Consider the following 23844-nt stretch of genomic DNA (forward strand, 5'->3'; position numbering starts at 1 on the left):
TGGTAGGAGGAGGTGGCATCAACAGACCACGGACAGGGCATTACATGGAGACGGTGCTCTCTCATTGGTATATTGGACACTAGAGCTACTGAGGATAGGCACAATAATGCCATTCTCGTTGGCATGTGAGGAGTCAGACCACTGAAGTCTTTCAGGGCAGATGGGGAGATGTAGCCCACATCATGGAGGGATTACTAGCAAAGGGGTGGATGTGTTGGCACATGCAGGATGGCATATGATACAGGGTGGTACGACAGTAGGCAGTGGTACCCAAGGGTGCACAAGGATATGCCGCAGAGTCTAGTCTTTTGCAGAGGGATGCAACCTAATGCATACAAACCCAATTTTAGAACCTGGCATCCAGTATTGTATAGAGGTATGCAATGATGAGAAGTGGCCTGCAAAGGAGCATGGAGATGTGTGGATGTTTGATGTAGCATGTTGGTTTGCATTGAGTGACTCACATCGCATCGAGTACACGTGGGGAGAGCCAGGTACAGTGACATAGGCAAGATACGAGATGGTACAACAGTAGCACGGGATATCTAGTGGTGTACAGGGATAGGCTGCAGGGTACAATTCCAGGTCGAGGACTACAGGGATACTCGGTGGGATGCAGGGGCATATGGTGTTGCACAATGAGGTCTTGGAGGGTTGCCTCCAAAGATACTTATGGACGAAGACACCGGGCATACCTTTGGGTGTAGTTCACCCAAGATCGACAAGGACACAGATGAGCGATACTCAATGGTATCCATGGGGACTCACATGCTTGTCCCTCTTATACATCACTTACAGGCATAGACGATTTGGCTGTTGTCCTTTGACACTCTGGGCGCGAGCAGCTGGGGACAGGGAGCTCACCCAAGATATTGGGATGACACTCAACGCACTAGGGGAGAGACTTCTCAGTGGTGGCATTGGGTCGGTGCACAAGTTGACAACCACAGGTTGGGGGATGAGGTGATCATCTGCAAGGTGGCATATCGTTCATCAGTGAGCCTACGCTTGGCAAGCGGGTCACAAGGGAGACATGTGTCACTCTTTCCACAGGGCATCTCAGGACCATGCATGAGCAGAGGATACCGTGTACGACTGAGACAGCTTTCCAGTATATGCCTAACCTCCAGACATTGTATTGGCACAATATTGAGAGGGCGGATGGTAAACTCAGTGGTGATGGTTGGCATGAGCGGGATGGGTCCGCATACACTGAGTCAATTGCGAGTATCAGATACCCATCTATTGGTTGCCTTCAGGGGGTAGTTATTTGGCACATGTGGCTTCCAATAGTCATCGGTACTACACAGTGGCAGGCACAAGGCAGTTTAGCATGCATCAGATTAGTTCATGATATATGGGGCCTATATGTCGGTTTCATGCAGGGATTAGGGACGAGGAACAGACAGATTCCAGCAATTGTTAGAGCTATGCCGCAGCAAGTCTGGCTATGGGATCCAGGGATTGAGTTGATTGATAGGACACTCCATTCTATGATGAGTAGGTTCATGGGAGAGAGTGATCTAGTTCACCTTGGGTGTGACGCATGGGAGATTGTTGAAACCTCCATTGTATGGCAAGGTAGATTTATCTTGTTGCTACTCAGGATTGAGATTGACAGTGGATGGGTAGACATTGACATCATGGAGATGCCTGGGCAGGATAAGCTTGGCCTTCACAGATATCACACCATCAGGTTTTGGGAAGGGAGGATACAGTCTGAGCATGATGGGAAGTTTGACATAGTCAGAGTGGCGCAGCTTCTGCATGGTGGCACCCTTCTAAGACTAGCATGGAAGCCGGGTGCAACAGGATTTGGCGGTTCATCTACCCTCAGGGGTGAGCTGCTTTCTACAAGGGGAGATCATTCAACTATTCCATTGGAATATGGTGATTCGCTATTGACCTAGGAATCGCCACTGGTATGGCAGGATGTTCAACAACGAGGAGCGGTTCAGTTACACATTTGGGACCCTGCCATTGGCTAGGCCAATGTTTGGAGCAACAGGATATTACTTGAGGACAAGCAATTTTTGGCAGGGAGGACTGTAATGTTCCCAATTTTTGTGAGTGCAAAATTCATTTAAGGAGTTTTGCTAATTTTTCGTGATATTAAATAAAAGGAGAAAATATTATTCTGTGGGAGAAAAGAGGAAATTATTATTTTAATGAAGAATGGCGGCAAAGTAATATTTTATTAGTGTAAGGCGGGGACCACCAAGGGAGAGGACTGGCAAATAGAGCTTCGAGGCCTCCATTTGGTATCTTTGATCATTTCACAATTCAACATTAGTTCTCTTGAGTTGCTTAGCCAAGACAACCGTGCTGCTCAGCACAAGGAATTTTCAAGCGGGAATTCTGCCCTCATTTTGGAGAACTTCAAGTGTCTCCATAGTGAGGCAATTTGGGGAGCTCAATTCAGAGTTTCCATTGGGCATATTTGCAAGTTATTTCAGCTGGTACGTTTTTCTTCCAGCATGCAGAAGTGGTTCAAATTGCTTGTGGGGAGATCAATTGCGAAGAAGTAGAACAACGAAGGATTTGCAAGGGTTTTCCCCTAATTTAGCTGAAGATTTTATGGTGATTAGCAGGGCTGAGTTGAGAGAATTCTTGGGGCCGAAATTCTACATTTCTGGAAGTGCACAAGGGTTGGAGGAATAGAGGTCGAGGAGAGATAAAGGTCGGAGATTGGAGGTATTCCTTAGGGGAGAATTTAGCCAAAGTTGGGAGAGATTTCCAGTGGTGGATTTGAGCTTAATTCAACAGTATTAGTTTTGTGGGGCATTTTCTAGCCAAATTGGGCAATTTGCACTTATTGGGGGTCACCAAGGATTGGTGGATTCAGTGAAAACCCTTTTTGGGTTTTTGTGGGTTTATTGAGAGGAATCTATGGCTAATTTTACAAAACTTTTCGAGCGATATTCAGACCTGAAATCCTAATTCTTATACCAAGGCGGATTGTCAGTTAGCTGAAGAATTCACACCATTTTGTGTGTTCGACTTTGGCTTGGAGATAGGTCAAACCCTTTCTGGATTTTTTGGGGTTTTTGGTGGAGATCTCAAGATTAATTTGGAGGAATTTTCTGAGCACTTTGGAGGCTCAAACAGGGGTTTATTTCAGCGAACAGTTGCAAAATTTCCAAGGCCAGCGCAGAACATTGAGGAGAAGCCTTTCCTCTGCATTTGGGTAGCATCTTTCTCACCTGGGATTGTTTAGCTTGCTTTGCCAAGCCCAGCTGCACACATTTCATGCATTGTAATCTTCACCATATATAATAGAATGGCTAAATTTTGGTGCAGTTTCAGTGTAAATTGTGGGTGTTTGGTTGTTGTTTATATATTTTGGTGTTGTATGGTATTTTACTTTGTTTATCACTATTATTTCCTTTTTGGAACATTACACAAGATCTCCAAAACCCAGAAAAGGTTTGGGGGCAAGACATCTAGAAACCACTCAATTAAGTTAATTGATCAATAATTAGAAAGTGCCTAAGTCTAACTTAGGAAAATTGATTAACCAACAACAATTAATTGATAAAGATCGAGAAATCTCTAAAGACTCACATGGATCGAGTCTAAGATGACCTTAGTCATTGAAGCTCCAACGAGAGGTTATAAGAGCAAATCAATGGGATGGAGTGAGACACACTTGAGACATAGAGGGAGCGAGTTCCTTGGCAGATTGAGCTATCCAGTTGCAAAGATTCAAAAGGAAGAAGAGTTTGAGCCAAAGAAGCAGAGCATCAGTGATTAAGGGAGCAGCAACAAAGATTTCTAGTGGAGTTTCCAATGTCGGAGAGTCAGAAGAAGAGAGGTCACATTACTCCTCAAAGACGCTGAGCAAGGGCTTCGTAGAGGCTTCGGAGGGTCAATTCGATTCAACCAAAGAGGAGGTCGATTCAGTTTTTGTTGGCCGGAATTTCATCAGAAAGGCCAAGCGAGTCATTTCCTGAGGTAGGGTCAGGCAGAGAGAAAGATTCCAAGCAGTTCCAGAGGCAGTGTGAAGAGGACCTGCACAAGCATTGCACAAAAGGGTGTGCAAGGGCATTTCATATGGTCCAGACTGAGCCAAATTTGAAGTTGGATCAGTTGTGAAGTGAGACAAATTTGTCTCACAAATATTTTGGCCAAATCATTTGTTGAGGATAGCCAGTTGGTCATCCAGATTATTGTACTCAAATTTTATTGTTGCATAATAATAAAAATAAAACCTCATCTGCTGCACTGGTTTTCCCTTCGAGGTTTTTCTGGGGACTATTGTCCAAAAATTAATGTTGTCCATTTTATTGTGTGTATGCATCTACTTGCTGAGTTCCAACATTTTATTAAGCTTCCACAGAATTTATTTGTGAAGAATTGCAGTGTGATTTAATTGATATTAATCAGAAAATTAATAAACTACTAACTAGTTAGAAGAATAAATTCTAGTTGCTGCAATTCAAGGAAGTTTCACATGGTATCAGAGCTAAGACACAATCTCGTAAATGGCAACACCTCCACCAGTAGCAAGACACCGAAAGTAGGGAAGGATGAAAAAAGGTGGCCCTTTGTTTTAGTCATAACAACCTTGCAACCAAAGGGAAGGCGAAGAAAGGTCCTAGTCAGGGGCAAGGCTCAAAGGGAGGAGACAAGAAGAAAAAGGATTTGCCAAAGATCAAAAGATTCAAATGTCATGAGTTTGGTCACTACAACACCCAGTGTCCCAAGAAGAAGAAGGACAAGAAAGGGGAGCGGCGGACCGCAGTTTTAGCAGAGATAGATGAGTTAACCTCTAGGTTGGAGGAGTTCGCATTGATAGAAGCTATACCTCCAAAAGGAGGAGCATGATAACTTCAAAGTTGCAATTCAGGTAGGGTCCATGGAAGAGCAGCAACAGTTGCAGCATACTCTTCATATGGATCATTACATTTGCTACAAGGGCCCACAGTTTTTACTGCCAGGAGGATCAGGGTCAGTAGGTGCAGTCAAATCTTGAGAGACAGTACAGACACTAGTTGCAGTCAATTACTAGAGGAGCACAGAGACAAATGAGTGCAAACAGTTACTCAATAGACAGTTGAGAGACTAGTTGCAGTCAAAGACACAGGAGATAATTGCAGACCCAGTACAGGGAGACAGTGGATCCATAGATCAGTTCTCAGTTGCAGTAGCAGCAACAACATCAGATCATATGTAGCACAAGAAGTGTCGCCAGTAGTGCAGGAAGCACAGGGTAGTGTCAACAGTAGCGCAGATGTAGGTTGGTTCAACTACAGTGTTAACAGATGAATCAAAGTATGTGTAGTGTTGATGGGCAGAGAGAGCTAGTTGTATCGCAGTTGTCAGACATTAGCAGCATGAGGTGGTCCAGCTACAAACTTTAGGATATTCATCAGGTTGATGTGTATAGTGATGGAGTGGAGAAGACAGAGAACACCTTCCCCGCTAAGAATTAATGTTAGGTTTTGTAGCATTGGACAAGTGTTCCAGTCTCGATTTGTGTCAAAGAGGCTAAGAAACACATGATCTCCAAAACCCATAAAAGGTTTCAGGAGAAAACACCTAGAGACCAGTCAATTAAGTTAATTGTGTTGAAATTTCTAAGTTTGACATGTTAGAAATCCCTATTGCATTATCTGGTTTATTTCACCTACTTGTTTATGCCACTAACAAGTTATTTATACCTATAAATACTAAAAATAAACACAAATGCAACCTTAAATCATATACAGATCAGCAACTAAAATACTAGACAAACACACCAGGGAAACCATTATTTTTGGACAATCATCCCCAGAAAAACCATATGTGGGAAAATCGCTGCAACAATTCTGAGGGTTTTATTATTAAGCAACTTCTAGTACAACAAGGGTGCCAGAAATGGCTCACCCAACAGAGGTTGTTACATGGCAATAATAACTCTTCTCGGAGACAAATGTTCAGCTAGTCTGCCCCATAAAAATCCTTTCAACGCTTCCTCTTGGCTCTGTGTCAGCCTTGCTAGCTTCAGCTCAGCTCCTGAAGCTTCTACGTCAGCCTTCTGACCCTTTACATTAGCTCTCTGGCCCTCCACATCAGCTCTCTAGCCCTCTGCGCCACCCACACAGGCCCCTCAGCCTCTGTGTAGGCCCCCGCTTCCTTTGCGTAGCTCTAGCTGCCTCTACATCAACCTCTTTGGTCACTGCACTAACTCTCAGTCACTATCTTTGCCTCTCTGCTATGTACTCACTGCCCCTCGCTGCAACAGATCACTTGTTCGAATTTTCTCAGCAAGCCCCGCTCTAGAAAATCAAACCGACTGATCAATCTTGATGTATCTCCAACTGACCCTCAAGCCTTCTCTTATACTTTTCCTGTTGAGACATCAACGACCGAGATTAAGTCTCTAATCAATGACTGAGATTAGATTTGGCTTGATCCATGTCATTTAGAACATTCTCACCCAGTTTTATATTAATACACATTAATATTTTAATTTCCTAAGTTTAGACTTAAGAACTCCATTAAAAATATTAATTATTTTAATATCTCTCTAACCGGGTGGAATTTTCCCAAACCATTTTTGGGCATTGGAGATCTCATGTGCTTTAGCCTCTCCACCAATTTTCATTGCTAGAGCACATCCGATGCTACCACAAATCAAAACTCCCTCTTAGCGACGAATGTGCTCTAGTAATGCTCCACCACTAAACATCACACTGATCCTTCCACACCAGTACCTGTGTTGATGCTTGGCCCGCTGCCCAACATCCACTGCATTGTTGCTTCCTGTACTGATGCCCATGACACTGCCACTGCCCCTGCTACATCTGTACTACAACTCCCAATCAACATGCTGCCCCTGTTGCCCATAGCACTGCCACTGCTAACTATTGCACTACAACTCAGTTACTGAGAAGTAAGTAATTGATCTACCCAAACACTGACATCCTTGTCAGTCCGAAAGCCTCCCGATGCTGAAGCTACCTCTGCTGCTATCTTGCGCTCCCTTTGTTGCTACAAACACATATGTGCCTCTCGCACTACCGCAACCACCTCTGTGCCTTCTGCACTATGGCAAATACCTTTGTGCCTCTCCCACTGCTGCAACCCCCACTGCGCTACTACAAGTCTCTGAACTCTAGCACTACCTTGTTGCTCCATCGCATCTTGCTTCTACTCGACATCCATCATCCTGCTACTATCATTAAGGGCTCCTGTAGCCGGATATGATCCAAGAGTTTGGGCACCTAAAGAATCCTGCCCCTCATCTTTTGCAGTCCTCCTAACTACAACTCAATGTCACCCCACCTCTTCTCTAGAGGTGCATGAGCACTCATGGCACAATCGTCATCCGTCTCGACTTCTTTCTCCACCTTAGCCGGAGTTGCCTTGGAGTCAGAAGCATCTCCCTTATTCTTCTTCCTAGGACACTGAGTTGCACAGTGACCCAGCTCCCCACAATGGAAGCACTTCACCTTGGAGATGTCCTTCTTCCTCTTCCCCTGTTGTCCCGTAGATGCCAAAGCCACATCCTCCTCCTTTTTCTTGATTCAACCTCCTTTTTTGCTACTCCCCGTCTTGGTCAACCGTCTGATCTCTTCTCGGAGAAGAGCTTCCCACATTTCTTCGCATCCTGGAAGAGTAGCTCTGCCCAAAATGCCTTGGACAAATGTCTCCCACTCCTCGGAGACTGCATTCAGGGCGGTCCTCACCATGAACTCTTGATCTGGCATGGCCCCTCCGGAAGTAAGTTGGTCCCGAATCTCCTGCAATCTGAGGAGGTATAGATCTATTTTCTCCCCCTTCTGCATCTAATACAACCACAGTTGATTCCCTAATAGCATCTTCTGTTGCACGGAAGTGCCCTAGTACAATGTCGTCAAAGTATCCCACATCTCCTTTGTCGTGTTCTTTTCGGCAATATGTGGTACAACATGATCCTTGACCCCATCAAGGATTATGCACTTTGCTTTCGCCATGACATCCTAATACTTCTCGTTATTAGCTGGGTCTACTAGGATAGCCACGGTTCTCAAGGCGAAGCCCTTGATGCGATGTCTATCGAGGATTGACATGATCGTGGCCTTCCAGATGACAAAGTTGGAAGCCCCGTCCAACCTGTCCTAATCCCTCGATCCGTTCACTAACATCTTCGCTCCTTTTTTGGAGTCCCTCCGAGTTTTGACTTCCTTCCTAGAAATCTCCCTCTAAGTCTTGATTTCCCTGCTGGAAATCTTCCTTGCCAAATGTCGAACCGCTCCTCTCCAATCTTCTTTGAAACTGCAACTCGAATCTGGATTTCTTGGCTAGAAATCCGTCAAGGCAGCGACTCTCTCTACCTTGGTTCTGTCCCGTTAGGTACTGTTCTGCTCCGACAAAAACAGCACCCCACCAGCTCCACAATCTGCCCACAGCTCCCTAGGCCCGGGCAATTGAAGAAACTGAGCCTTCCATCTCTGTGCAATCCCAGCAAAGGCTAAATCACTCCTCTAGCCAACTGCGTCAAGCCTACCTGGCTGAGTGGGATGACATGGCTCTTCGTGAGCCTCTTCTGCCTCTCTCTACCTCCTCTGGCCCTCTCTCTGGCTTGAAATGATGACGCAGGCCCTTTGTGTCACTCCTTCTCTGTTGCCTTCTACTTAGGAGCAGCCTTGTCTCTTGGTGCAACTGCTACTACTGCAAATTTCTGATATTGTTGGTTCCTTCAGTCCTCCTGTAATCTACAATGCTCTGATACCATGTTGAAATTTCTAAGCCTGACACATTAGAAATCCCTACTACATTATCTAGTTTATTCACCTACTTGTTTATTCCATTAACAATTTATTTATACATATAAACACTGAAAATAAACACAAATGCAGCCTTAACTCATATACAGATCAGCAACTAAAATACTAGACAAACACATAAGGGACACCGTTATTTTTGGACAATTGTCCCCAGAAAAACCCAAAGCGGGAAAACCGGTGCAGCAGTTCTCAGGGTTTTATTATTAAGCAGCTTCTGAGTACAACTAGGGTGACAGAAATGGCTCACCCAACAGAGATTGTTACATGGCAGTAATACCTTTTCTCGAAGACAGATATTCAACTAGTCTGCCCCACGAAAATCCTTTCGGCGCTTACTGTTGGCTCTGCGTCAGCCCTGCTAGCTTCAGCTCAACTCCTGAAGCCTTTGCGTCAGCCTTCTGACCCTCTATGTCAGCTCTCTAGCCCTCCGTGTCAGCTCTCTGGCCCTCTGCGTCACCCACGCAAGCCCCTCAGCCTCTGCGCAGTCCCCAGTTGCCTCTACGTAGCTCTAACTGCCTCTGCGTCAACCTCTTTGGTCACTGCGCTGACCCTCAGTCACTATCTCCGCATCTCTATTATGTACTCACTGCCCCTCGTTGCAACAGATCACTTGTTCGAATTTTCTTAACAAGCCCCGCTCCAGAAAATCTAACTGACTGATCAATCTTGGTGTATCTCAAACTGACCCTCAAGCCTCCTCTTATACTTTTCCTGTTGAGTCTTCAACGCCCGAAATTAAGTCTCTAATCAACAGCTAAGATTAGCTTTGGCTTGATCCATGTCATTTAGAACATTCTCACCCATTTTTATATTAATACCCATTAATATTTTAATTTTCCTAAGTTTAGACTTAGGAACTCCATTAAAAATATTAATTATTTTAATATCTCTCCAACCGGGTGGAATTTCCTCAAACCATTAATGGGTCTTGGAGATCTCATGTGCTTTAGCCTCTCCACCAATTTTCATGGCTAAAGCACATCCCATGCTACCACAAATCAACAAATTGATCAATAATTAAAAAATGCATAAGTCTATCTTAGGAAAATTGATTAATTAAGAGCAATTAATTGAGAAAGATAGAGAAAGCTCTAGAGAGTCACGTGGATCAAGTCTAAGATGACTATAGTCGTTGATGAGGATCTAATCATGGTCATTCAAGCTCCAGCGAGAGATTATAAGAGAAAATCGATGGAATGGAGTGAGACATACTTGAGACATAGAGGGAGTGAGTTCCTTGGAAAATTGAGCTATCAAATTGCAAAGATTCAGCAGGAAGTAGAGTTCGCGCCAGAGAAGAAGAGCATCAATGATTGAGGAGTAGCAACAGAGATTTCCAGTGGAGTTTCTAGTGTCAATGAGTTAGCACAAGAGAGGCTGCGTAGAGGCTTCAGAGGGCCAGTTCAATTCAGCTAGAGAGGAGGTCAATTCAGTGGTTGTTGGTCGGGATTTTCATCATAAAGGGCAAGTGAGTCATTTCTTGAGGTAGGGTTACGCAGAGAGACAAATTCGAGGCAGTGCGAAGAGGGCATGTGTAAGCCTTACGCAGAGGTTACGCAGGGACATTTCGTGTATGTAGCCCACACTGAGCTAGATTTGGAGCTGGATCAGTTGTGAAGTGAGACAAATTTGTCTCACAAATATTTTGGCCAGATTATTTGCTACGGATAGCGAGTTGGGCATCCAGATTATGGTACTCAAATTTTACTATTTCGTAATAATAAAAATAAACCCTCATCTACTACATTGGTTTTCCCTTCGGGGTTTTTCCGAGGACTATTGTGTGTGCGCATCTATTTTCTCAGTTCCAACATTTTATATAGCTTCCGCAGAATTTATTTGTGAAGTATTGCAATGTGATTTATTCAATATTAATCAGAAAATTAATAAAATGCTAACCAGTTAGAAGAATAAATTCCAGTTACTGTAATTAAAGGAAATTTCACAGTGAATACCAACAATTCCTTAATTAGAAAGCAAGTATTCACGCCATCACATGGTCATCAAAAACTAAAGAATAGTTGGGTTATTCCTTTTTTGCACAAGATGTCAAATAAAGAGGCCTTTAAAATGAGGGATTCTAAGCTGGGAGACTAGAGGCATTTATTTGCATACATAATAGGAACTTGGGTCTAAGTAACCTTGCCTTTTGTTTAATTTGGATGCATCCACAAAGAATGTCCTTAGTATGACACTTGGAATATTGCACGGGTGCTAGCATATATCCAATATTGGCACCATGAGATCATCCTTAATGATGGGTTCTATACATATTACCGATTATGGATTCAATTCCTCAGACTCCATGTCAATCTCTACGCATTGTTGGATTTGTTTTCCCAATGGTTTGCTAAAGTGTTCATTATAAATGCCTATCGCAACTCTTTCCAAGCCAATTCACATGTTTGTAGTTATGTATATATAAAAGAAACCTCTCGCATACATTCTAGTATTCACCATCGATGGGGTTCATTGACAAAAGGCCAAATATTTAAATCTTCCTAATGCTTGCTTTGCATGCAAATCACAAGGTCAGCGCATCCGAGATTGCCCTCATGGTAAATCTAAGCTAAAGTATCCTAAAGAGCAACAAGGTCCTAATTCAGGGTTAACACCCTCATTTGGTATCATTCAGCAGCCTGCACAAAATTTGGTTCCTCAACAAGACCAACGTTGTCCATGGGAACCCCAACCATCTAAACAAGTTAGCCAATAATAAACATTTTTCCCATTCTTCTATAGTTCACTAGCCTCAGATTGACATACCTATGGTTATGGATGATGACAAGTGTATTAAGCAAACTAGTAAAAGCAAGGAGCCTATGTCACCTTCTTGGGAATAGCAACAACTTCAAGATTTAGGGCCTCACTTGCATGATAAGCATTAAAAGGAAAACTATGAGCTTGCTAGATCAATGAGCCTTTACCTTGGGTGATTATGTTTCAAGCAATAGCTTTGGTAGTGCCAGATTATGGGGTTAATCCCTGAATGCAGCTATACATGTCTTGAAATGTCAAAAGAATGAATATTGCAAGCCATCCAATGTCTGTTAGATATATACAATGGAAATCTAAACTTGACGTGATTTCTATTCAAGGGGGTCAATTTGCTAATTTTGAATTGAGATGTTCAATTAGTCACTATTATAAGGGCCCATATTAGGAGAAGATGGGCAAAACATTATCATTTTTATGAGATTAATTTATGGATAAACTATTGTTTTATAGAATTTATGGATGGAAATGTTGTTATTAATCTTCTGCGCAAATTTTCCTATATTTTGAGGTTTTTTTTACCTAATTGTTGAGTTTCACCAATTCTCGAGCTTTGTTCTGATGCATCACTAAGTCCCATGTTGGCTGAAGTTTTGCTGAGTCTGAGTCCATCAACCTTGTTATGAACTTTCATCAACTTGAACTTTACATCACAGTTAAAAAATAACCCCATCTCAGCAGGTTTGGTGCTTGAATCAGACCAATCAAACCTCACTCAAAGAAGATGGAATTGGAATATATTTTCAGCTTACCATATTTTTAAACTTTCAACAAGAGTCAAAGCCTATATCTCATGCTCCTTTACCTAAATGTTGGAACTCACATGACAGTAAGATTGAATTTTTCAGTTGAAAGGTCTAGAAGAAGAGTTAAGTAATGACTAGGGAAACATATGCCGGTAAGGAGCTTCCTCACCTTATTATGATGTATCCTTGTCAGATGTGTGAATTCACTGAGTTGTCTACTAAAAAATGTCTACTGGATAGCTTAACAGAAAACCAATAAGCCTTGAAATTCTATCAACTAAGTGAATTAAACTTACAGTAATTAATAACCTAGGGAAGGAAAAAATATATACAAAACCCACACTAGTATTACAGTGCCACTGAGTGTTTCACATGACCCTACACCATAATCCCAGTGTTCCACGGGGAGACGTCCCCCAGGGTGGGGTGCGCGCACCCCTCGCACCCCATGCACCCGGGACGAGGAGACTCTCGGGGGTGCGTTTCCCCACGTCCCCCTTTTGGGGAGACTCGGGGAGACGCAAGGGGGTGCGTTTCCCCAATGTGGGAGACTCGACTCCCCGAAACGGGTACTTCTGGGCGTCCCCCCCAAAAATGGGGTTCTTCTGGGCGTCCCCCCGAAAATGGGGTTCTTCTGGGCGTCCCCCCTTCATTTTTGTCTAATTACCCTTTATAAACCAAAAAAAAAAATTAAAAAAAATGAAAATTAATTTATTAAAAAAACATAAAAAATAAAAATAAACTAAATTAACAATTACAAATAAAAATTACATGAACAAGTTAGGGTTAACTCCACTTTTCAAGTTTTCATTCTGCCGCCATTCATTATGCTCTTACCTCAACGCATTTTTTTCTTCCATCTGCTCTCACTGTGCCCACGAGAGCTTCAGCGCATCCTCACTCTTCTCCATGCAGCGGCTTGCTGTTAGCACTTAGCAGTCGTTGCCTAGCAGGTGTTGGCAAAACAGAATTAGCTAAGGCTCTTGCATCCTATTTATTTAATACTGATGAAGCTCTAGTGAGGATTGACATGAGTGAATACATGGAGAAGCATGCAGTTTCAAGGCTGATTGGAGCACCACCAGGGTATGTGGGTTATGGAGAAGGGGGACAGTTGACTGAGTCTATACGTAGAAGGCCTTATGCAGTTATTCTGTTTGATGAAATTGAGAAGGCACATACAGATGCCTTCAATATTCTACTTCAGATTTTAGATGACGGAAGGGTCACTGATTCTCAGGGTCGAACTGTAAGCTTCACCAACACTGTCATTATTATGACTTCAAACATTGGTTCTCAGTACATTCTAAGTAGGCTTGATGATGAACCTGGCTCAAAAGAGGAACTGTATGAGAGAATGAAGAACAGGGTTATGGAAGTGGCTCAAACGACATTCCGCCCTGAGTTCATGAATCGCATTGATGAGTATATTGTTTTCCAACCTCTAGACCGTGAACAAATTAAGAGCATTGTAAGATTACAGGTATGTGGTTCATCTATCGTCATTCTTTTAGTGAAAACCAAAGCGAAATAGCAGAGGTTGGTCAGATATATTAGAAGTTAATTTATTTATAACTTTTTGATTTAATCATATAGAAACGACTGTTTGGAATATATGTTAGTTTCAGTTATTATTTTGGTTTTCAATGTAAATTATAAATGATGATTGATGAATGATAATTGATATGGATCAATGTACATTGTATTTGAATATTTGAATTTCATATTGAATTTTATTATTGAATCTTATGGTATTGAATCTTGATGAATTAGCATTATTGAACAATGAATATGAACATGAAAATTTCAAAATTATATACATATATATAAATTTATAATATATATAATTAAAAATTATATTATATATACCTTGACGTCTCCCCGTCTCCCCTAAATTTCCATAAAATTTCAGGGTTCTCCCACACGTCCCCTTTGTGCGTCTCCCCACACCCACGTCTCCCCGTCCCGGAGACTTGGTGGAACATTGCATAATCCTACCCTACAATATACCTTCCTCACCTTTCTTTTCTCATTCACTTGTCATTGTGACTGGTCACTGAGCCCTTCTGCATTTATCAATTTTGATTGGGACTTTGATTATATATATATATATTCGTATTTTTCTTCATCTGTTCATTAATTTTGAATTTAATTTATTTTTATTTGATTTTTTCCATTTGTTCTAGATTTTTTTTTTTGTTAAATCTTGACTTGCATTTATTCTTTTAATTTTGTCCTCTCGTTATTATCCTAGAATTGGTTGCTCTTTTCGTTCCTTTTTAGTTTATTTTTAGAATATAAAAATATATTAATAAATTAAATAAATAAATAATAATATAATAGGAATAATAATAATAATTCTTTCTAAAAAATTATTCCTTATTAATAAATATTCTTGTTCAAAAGTAACTGTTGTAATCTAGTCGTTAGAATTAAGCTTCTTTGCATCGCACTCTCCTTATTTATTCTAATTCTCCATCTCGTCCTGACAATGAACCACACTAGATGGTTTGAAATTGAAACACATCGACCAAACATTCCTTATGTGATTTCTACTGAAAGTGTTTCTCATTATCCATTCATTTCTTAAGAACACGACCAAGCAGACTGATTTTGGTTTACAGTGAACAGAAAAGAGAGGCCATGCCATTATTTAATTCAAATTGTATCAGTTCAGAATTGTGATTGATCAAAGACTACGCCATAATGATTCATTGTTTAATACAAATGCGGTGTTTTTTTTCTTATATATTAATTCTAGTATTTTTATTTTTCAAACCTCTAATATTTGCAGCAGGCTCCGTACATTCCTTATGGAATTTCCTAAAGTTTGGGGGATGCCTCCACACATCCCATCAAGCACATTCTCATGTCCCCCAGATCACAGAATCTTGGTGGAAGATTGGCTTTATCTCTATCACGTTAATTACTCTCGTATTCTGTATGCAAATCTATGTCACAGGGTTCGGCGAACCTGAAGGTTCAGGTTCGAAATTCGGCGAACCTGAAAAAAAAAAATTGAAATTCATTCAGGTTCGCCGAACCTGAAATTCGAACCTCAAGTCGAACTTGAACGAACTCAAACCTAAACAAACCTCAACGAACCTAAAGGTGAATTTTAACGAATTTTTTAAGGTTCGATTTTTTTAATGATGCACTGAGAACTTCATTATGACTGCCATGATATCTGTTTTATCCTACCTTCATCACTGTACTCTAGACCATCATGTTGACTATGATCATGCGAGAGTGTATTCCATGACTGCAGGATCATTGTGATCTTTCTTACACCGAGACAGTGAGATCATGTAAAGATAGTGAGGGATCCGAAGATCTTTCCATTACATATATATATATATACATTGACTATTAAGAAATAGATCCACCGAGATGAGAAACTATTCCTCACTATACTGAGGTCCTTACTGTCTCATTTATTCCGAGACTGTAATGGTTACTGTGGCTATTTGTTATGCAGGGATTGTATCCTCCGAGAATGATCATTTATGGGGCTTTGTTATTGTGCCACACTTGTAGTATATATATATATATATATACATATATATATATATATATATGTGTGTGTGTGTGTGTGTGTGTGTGATTGAGACAACGTCTAACATCAATCTTATTAGGCCGAGAGAGAGGTTCTATCACTGTTGTTCTTTGTCTAGAGTCTAGACTTCTACAGGAGTATCACCGAGGCCTTGATGCCAAGACTGTTATGCGAGATCCATTGACACTGTGCCTTTGTCCTAGATCTTTGCTACTCCATTCAGCTGAGATCCTCACAGGTATGTCGAGATCACTAGCTATGCAATTGTGATATGTCTAGGTAGATTTGTATGCTAAAACAGATATGCCGAAAATGTCTAATCCTTCAATCTTTGCAGCGTCCATTATACAAGGTTATTCCTACTCCATTAGACCGAGGTCATATATAGATATATATATATATATATATATATATATATATATATATATATTGAAAAATATGTATAGTCGAACCTAATGCCGAACCTCATTTGAACCTGATTGGAAAATTCGAATTCGAATCGAACTTAATCGTTGTCGAACTCGAATTCGAACTCGAACCATGTGACATAGATGCAAATGTCTAGAACATGATAAGATGTTATTTGGCATAACTTCCCCTATACCAGAAGCCCATTTCCTATTATGTTTCTTGCAATGTCATAAGAAATCTGCTCCAAGAAGCCTTCCCTTGTTAAACCTGGCCATTCCTATTTCCAGAAATCTGTTTCATATCATTTACCATTTCCCATTTCCAATATTTGTGAACGTGTTGGTTAGCCACTACAACTTCAAGCAATATGCTAGGCATCCTTCATGCCAGTAAATGATACTCGGAATTAGATGCATTGTCTATTTTGACTTTATGATTATGTCCTGATTTATATGGTATGGTAGTTGAATTGTTGAACTTGGTAGTATTAGACACAGATTGCAAACTATTTGAATTTTTATTTGTTTCAAACTTCAACTACTGAGACAAAATTCAAGTGGAAATTTTTTTATTATCATATTTGATGACACTAATTGATAGATAAATTATTGTTTTATAGTGGAAATGTTATTTTTTTTTCAGCAAAATTTTCCGATATTTTTTGAGTTTTTTTTTTTCCTATTTGCTGAGTTTCATCAAGTCTTGAACCAAGTTCTGATGCATCACTAAGTCCCAAGCTGGTCAAGTTTTTGCCAAGTCAAAGTCTCACAAACTTGTTATGAACTTTCATCAACTTCAATTTAACATTAACAATTAAAGAAATAACCCCATTTCAGGAGATTTGGTGGTGGAATCAGACAGATCAAACCTCACTCAGAGAAGATAGAATTTGACTATATTTTCAACTTTCAACAAAAGTCGAAGCTCCTGCTCCTGTGTCTAAGAATTGAAATCACTTAACATTAAGATTGAATTTTATAGTTAGAAAGTATAGAAGAAGAATGAAGGAATGACTAGGGAAGCATGTGCTGGTAAGGAACTTCCTCATTTCATGTATCTTTGTCTGATATGTGAATTTCCTGAATTCGCTACAGAGGAATGTCTGTTGAATAGCTTAATAGAAAAATCAGTTAGGCTTAGTGTTGAAATTGTAACTAGGTTCGGTCTTCATAATGTATATTTATCATTGATGTATTTATTTTGTTTTGCCAAGCATGTTCTTCATGCTAGAGTCAAAAGAATTTATTTTTGAGTCAAAAGAAAAATTATTTATGACATGTCCCATTTGGACATTTAAAAGAAAGAGAATTTGAATTTTTATTATGAGTCATACGTCCAAAAGATTACCAAGTCATTCCTCCTTCGATAGGTCGGCCTAGCCCTCAAAATGGCACCTATTCGACCCTCCTGGACAGCTATATATAAGAGACAAATTTGACCTCTATGGAACACATTCACTCATCATCACAAGAAATATTTATGAACCAAGCGAAGAAGAGAAGAAGCCGAGTAAAAGGAGATAGAAGGCAAGTCAAAACAAGAAGAATATTTCCCTCCTTAACCAAATCTTTAACTGTTACATCTCACACATGTGAAGGACTGTCTTTCTGTGAAAAGGCCAAAATTTTCTGAGGTAATTACAGGCTGAAAATCAGCCCTAGTTGCAGGTCCAAAATTCTGAAGTTTGACCAGAGTTGAAGCAGTTTGACTAGCATTGACTTTGACTTTTGAGGTTGACTTAAAGGAGGGGTTGACTTGGTATCTTGGTGGCAGTTTCATATTGGACTTGGCTTGGATATCTCTCATTTTAATCTGATTCTATAAGGAAAGGATTGCTGGGTTTTCCCCTCATGGGTTTTGCCTGGGCCACTGGCCTAATTTCTGGTGTCTCTTGTCTCATTGTAATCTCTACGATTGAACAAATGTATCATTGCTTGATGAAGAAGACATAAGAAGTAATAAGAAGACATCTAATTTTCACAAGTAATTATCAAAAACAAAAATTAAGTGCTTGTTTCTATTACACTGGGTTTCTCAACACTTAGAATTCTATCAACTAAGTAAATTAAGCTTAAGGTAATTAATAGTAATTAATTACCCAGCAAAATATTACACAATATATGCCAGTACTACAGTACCACTAAGTGTTTCACATGACCCTACACCACAATCCTGCCCTATAAAACACCTCCCTCACCTTCCTTTCCTCGTTCATTTCTCATTGTGACTAACCACTCATCTTCAACAACACACAAATGACCAAGCAGAAAAAAAATTGTTGACAACAAATAGAACATAAGGGCAATGTCATTATTTAATTCAAATTGAATCAGTTTCAGATTTGTGATTGATCAACGATTATTGGTGATTCATTATTTAATAAAAATGTGGTGTATTATTTCTTATATTTTTTTAACTCTTACCATTTACATTTTTCAAACATTTAATATATGGGGGAAGGGTTCCGATGTCAGGGACCCTGAAATCCCCTATCGCATTCCCTAAGGATTGGGGGATGCCTACACACATCCCCCCACAGGCACATTCTCATGTCCCCATATCACAGAATCTTGTTGTAAGATTGGTTTTATCTCTACCACATTAATTATTTTCATACTCTATGAAAATGTCTAGAGCATGATAAGATGTTATTTGGTATGACTCCCCCTTTCCCAGAAGCCCATTTCATGGCATTTCCCTTTTCTTGCAACTTCCTAACATATCTGCCCCAGGTATCCTTCCTTTGCTAAACCCTGGCCATTCCCACTCCAGAAATCTGTTATGTTTCATGTCATTTCATTTTTCCCATTTCCAATATTTGTTAATGGGATGTGCATGAGTTTCCATGCAGCCTTTGTACATTCTTTCGAGAGCATCAACACCTTTTACAAATATATTGAACAATTTTACTAAAAAGAATGGTGTCCAACTCCTACGGGATATGTTAAGGAAATGTGAATAATCCATAGGCAGTTATATACTATTGTCATCTTCATCAAACAAAGATAAAGGATGCTTCAGTTGGCAGCTTACCTTTGAAGAAACATAGACAGGTGATATGTGTGGTGAAATATCACCTAATGTCACTGATATGTAGGCAAACATCACAACATAGCTGATCTGTTATCAAAGCCAACAGATGATAAATATTCATACTAAGAAAACAATCTCAAGGAATGCATGCAATTTCTTGCATACACAACGTTTCAGTTTGTAATGAAAAAAATATACAACATTAATGGAACACTCACCAATATAGTTATGATATCAGCAGTACTCTCTCTCTTGAGTTCTTCCTGGATAGAACTTTCCGCCGAAAATGCAAGAGTGAGATTGTGTGACTCTGCCATTGGAACAAGTTCTTCCTGTCCATCAGCAAAACAAAGTAAGACTAGAATAACACATATATTCCTTGCTTAAGTCAATAACTGAGTACAGAATAACACTTCTTATTGAATATTGAAAAATACTGATTTACATGGTCAAATATCAGCAAAATATCCAGATATGGCAATATGGAAAACATTAGGAAGCCCATATAAGTTTATAACTGTGGAATAAAGAAAATGCTACAGATCATAACACAAGCACAATAAGTAATAACAGAAATTGTGGTACAGAAGAAACTAAGGAGCAAATTATATTCTTATCTGGAAAAAAACAAAATTAAGCCTTTCAAAAGTGGCAAACAAGTAAAAATGTTAAAATCAGAATGCACAAATGAATTCCATACATATTTAAAAACCAGCATATTAAACCTAAGTTGCACTGAAATGGATACGAATGCAGGGTTTGAAACGGATACGACAAATTTTCAAAATATCAGGATACAATACGGCAAGGAAACGGCATGTGTGAATATATATATATATATATATATATATATATATATATATATATATATATATATATATATTTCATATTACCATTCATCTTTTAGAATCTAGATTCTATATCTAAAAATACATAATAACCGTCATGAGTTCAACATAAACAAATCATCATCATCAATTCGGCATAAACATTGGCATCATTAGTGATTATTATAACATTCAACATATTATCATCATCATTAGGAATGCAATCAGAAATGCTACAGCCTTTGTGCTTTCGGGTCCAACTCCTTCAAAGAATGTGTCATGCATGGCAGATGATATCTATCTTCCTTGCATGACAATTAAAAGGCCCATGGGATCATTGGGGTATTCTGTCAAGACCTATTTCAACATTTCAATCTTCTCAATGTCAGCTTGGTCTCTTGACTATATGCAAGCACAAGATTGGCTAGAGATGATTTGTTATATTGGAGGGATTTATGAAATCAAGAGCAAAATCAATGACAATTAACAAAACTTTAACCGAAATGAAAATTAATCGCTCAAATAAATCTCTTTACGAAGACATTCATCAAACCCTTTTATTTGCAGTTTTGAACATCTATCTTATTCTTAGTAAGAATCCTTGATAAATATATGGAGTGTCGTTGTTTTTAAAGATTTAGAAGAGACTTTATGAGGCTGTGTTTATAGTGAGTTTATTTGCAAATCTGATTTCTTCATTTTTATTATTTATTTATGGCAATACAAATTTTCACGCTTTTTAACATTTTAAGGGTGGATTCCGATCACAATTAAATCCCTTGGAAACGTATCCAATTCCAAATCTAAAGTTTCCAACGGCACAAAATCGTTTTTACAACGTTTCGGGCAAGAATCGTATCAGTTTCTGTATCGGAAACGGGGATCCGCGTTTCTGGCAAATTCTTCAGGAGTTTCCAGTAACTTAGTATTAAACATGCAGAAAATAGATAGTTAGGATGGCAGTAGCAATTTTGCACTTATATTCTGCAACTGAGCTGGTGATAATTCCAAAACACCTTTGATGCATGAATGCAAAAGAATGCCTCATTTGTAACAATCATTAATATTTTGTTAGTTTTTCAGAAATGTTTATCCTAGTGGCATTTAATGCACATTTTCCAGTTTATAGAGCAGGCCAATTTGTTCTTCAAATTGCTTCAAGAGGAAAATATTTAATCTTCTCACATTGTATGGACAAGAGAACAATTACAAAACAGGTACACCTTTTGGAAATGGCTCCTACAGAATTTTCTCAAACATGGAAACAGATATAATATATAAATATATAATACAAAAATGGAAATCAGTTTACACAAGCCCAGTTGCAGCAGCTAGTATATATTAACCTGGAAACCCTAGTTTTATAAGCTGATTCTTATTTTTCGCAAATTTGTTAATGTTTTCTTAAAGACACTGTTATTTTCTTAGATATAAGTTTCTCAATAGATCTCATAAGGTTTGGGTCCCCCAAAACTGCAATTGTATTTTATTTTCCCAATGAAATGCTGAAAACAGCATTTTTTGTTCAAAATGTTCAAGAAACATTTCCAGGATGTTCCTGTTTCTGGAAATGGCCCTGAAACATTTTCCATAACTTTTTGTTACTTGTACCAGTTTTCATACCAAAACCATTTCAGGCAGGAAAAGTGAGGTGGGTTCAGGTATACAAAAACATGACAGCATTAATCTAATGCCATAGGCAACATCCTACATTTGAACCAATGTTGCAAAATTCGCATTAGGGAATAAATCGGCAAGGGTCCAAAAATTGAAAAAGCCATAAAAATTGGGAGAAAATCGAAAAATTCGGCAAAAACTTGGCAAAATTAAAAGAGTCTGGTTGTAAAACTCGTCTGGATGAAAAACTCGCGATTTGGGGATTTTATCAGGATATCCAGATTTTGGTAACACTGATTTGAACACAATCAATCTGCACAAAAATGGCATTTTATGGTCTTTCATCACAGTTTTCGGCCAATTATTGCCACAGCAAGGATCACAGAACATTGGTTAGTGTGCTATGAACTATTAATCAGGCTTTTCTACAGCAATCTTTTAAAAACAGTCTTGTCCCAAAACAAAGATTTTGTATTTTCCATTCTTTGAAGCTGTAACCTGTTCATTTTCTGGATTATTTCTTGAAGCCTTGTTGGCCTTACATGATGGCAAATGGTTCTGACCAAAAGCTTCTCCTACAATATCAGCCAATTTGTCTCTATTGTTCATTGCCGTACATTTCACAAATCAATATTGTCAAAGCTTCTTAGCAAAACCACTTACAAAGAGATTGCTAACACACCTTAGCTAAACGAATGAAAGAATTCTCCCATGCTAAAGCTTTTCCATTTTCACTTCCTGTCTCATCCACAGCATTATTCACGGGATATGTGATCACAAATGCAGTAGCCTGTTTGGGAAAAATAAAGGACTGCAACGATCAATTTATCATTCACGTAATAAAATAGCATAACCAGTGCAAATTCTATCAAATGGCATATCATATGTTATTGCAGTTAATATTAAAATACCTGTGAATAATTGCTTCCTGTGTAACCCCCTAATATTGTGCTTGGGTCCACAGGAGCCTGATATGCACCCAGGCATGACTCTGAAGATGTGTAATGCTGACGCATGACAAATGAAAGAATGAATGAGTAGATATTCCATATATGAGTGCTCAATCTGCCTATATACACTCACTGTAACAGATCCAGACTCAAGAAGCATATATAGAAAATTAGTATCCTTTGTTTTGTGATAGTATTTTGGTTTTGACAAGAGCAAAAAATTGAATACGAACAGCTGGAACAGGTAATAATGAAAGGAAAAAAATTAGTAAATTAAAGCTCTTTACCATCATTACCTAAACAAAAAACCAGCTCAAGTTTCAGAGGAAATGTATTGTTTTTCATTGTAAACTCTAACATCAGAAAAATTTGCAATCTGAAAAAGATTCAAATGATGCTAAGGTAGCTATTTGACAGATATGTACCTCAAAGCAAAACATTGCATGTGAAGCGCCATCCTCTTCAAAGAGTTCTGGTTTCATTTTATAGTACTACCAAAAACAAAGAAATTGCTGAATCAGTTTGAGCAATCCAACAAAACTCCTTGTACAGAAATGAACACAAATGGCCAAATAGATTTCTTCCCAAAAAGGCAATGCCTCATCATCAGCAATTATACTGTAGTCAGAAAAAGAAAGAAATTTTTGTAATAAAAGTTCTATTGCACAGGAAATTTCATACAGAAGGACACACAACTAGAGCTTATTTTGAGCACTTTGCACATAGATCTATATTACCACATCTACCTTATGTATGGATCTAATTCTGGCATATATTTTGACGATGGTTATACCTTGAGGATGAATTTGTTGACCCTAGTGTGGAGAAGTCCTAAACTTTGAGCTATTTATAGCTTATGGTTGGCATTTTGGGAGCTCCACTTCATCTTTTAGTGGAACATTCCATGGATTAGGACTTTATTGCACATATTTTGAGATCTAGCGAGGTCCTCCATCTGGAGGAGGCGTCATTGTACATGTTTTGCTCGAGGATGAAACATGTGGCAAGCCCACCCATCATCTAGTATATTATTAATCATCGTTGAATTGCCAGTAGAAGCTAGTTAGGAGATAAACACAACTAGAACTTATTTTGAGCACTTTGCACATAGATCTATATTACCACATCTACCTTATGTATGAATCTAATGCTGGCATACATTTTGACGATGGTTAT

At 39.2% G+C, this 23844-nt stretch overlaps 1 protein-coding gene across 2 annotated transcripts in view; it reads right to left on the reverse strand.

The window, feature by feature from the left end:
- The window catches only part of LOC149237701 (uncharacterized), a 492469-nt gene that overhangs the window by 281795 nt on the left and 186830 nt on the right, over positions 1–23844 (reverse strand). For both annotated transcript variants that reach the window (XM_089372754.1, XM_089372755.1), the window contains exons 14-18: positions 23094–23159; positions 22630–22725; positions 22401–22508; positions 19493–19606; positions 19275–19361 (exon numbers count right to left, since the gene is read on the reverse strand). In XM_089372754.1, coding sequence (XP_089228880.1) covers positions 19275–19361; positions 19493–19606; positions 22401–22508; positions 22630–22725; positions 23094–23159 — 471 coding nt within the window. The remainder of the gene's footprint in view (positions 1–19274; positions 19362–19492; positions 19607–22400; positions 22509–22629; positions 22726–23093; positions 23160–23844) is intronic.

This window comes from Pinus tabuliformis, chromosome 8 (genome assembly GCF_031772625.1).
Source record: "Pinus tabuliformis cultivar Carrire ecotype Pingquan chromosome 8, CPIR1, whole genome shotgun sequence".
Classification (NCBI taxonomy): Eukaryota; Viridiplantae; Streptophyta; class Pinopsida; order Pinales; family Pinaceae; genus Pinus; species Pinus tabuliformis.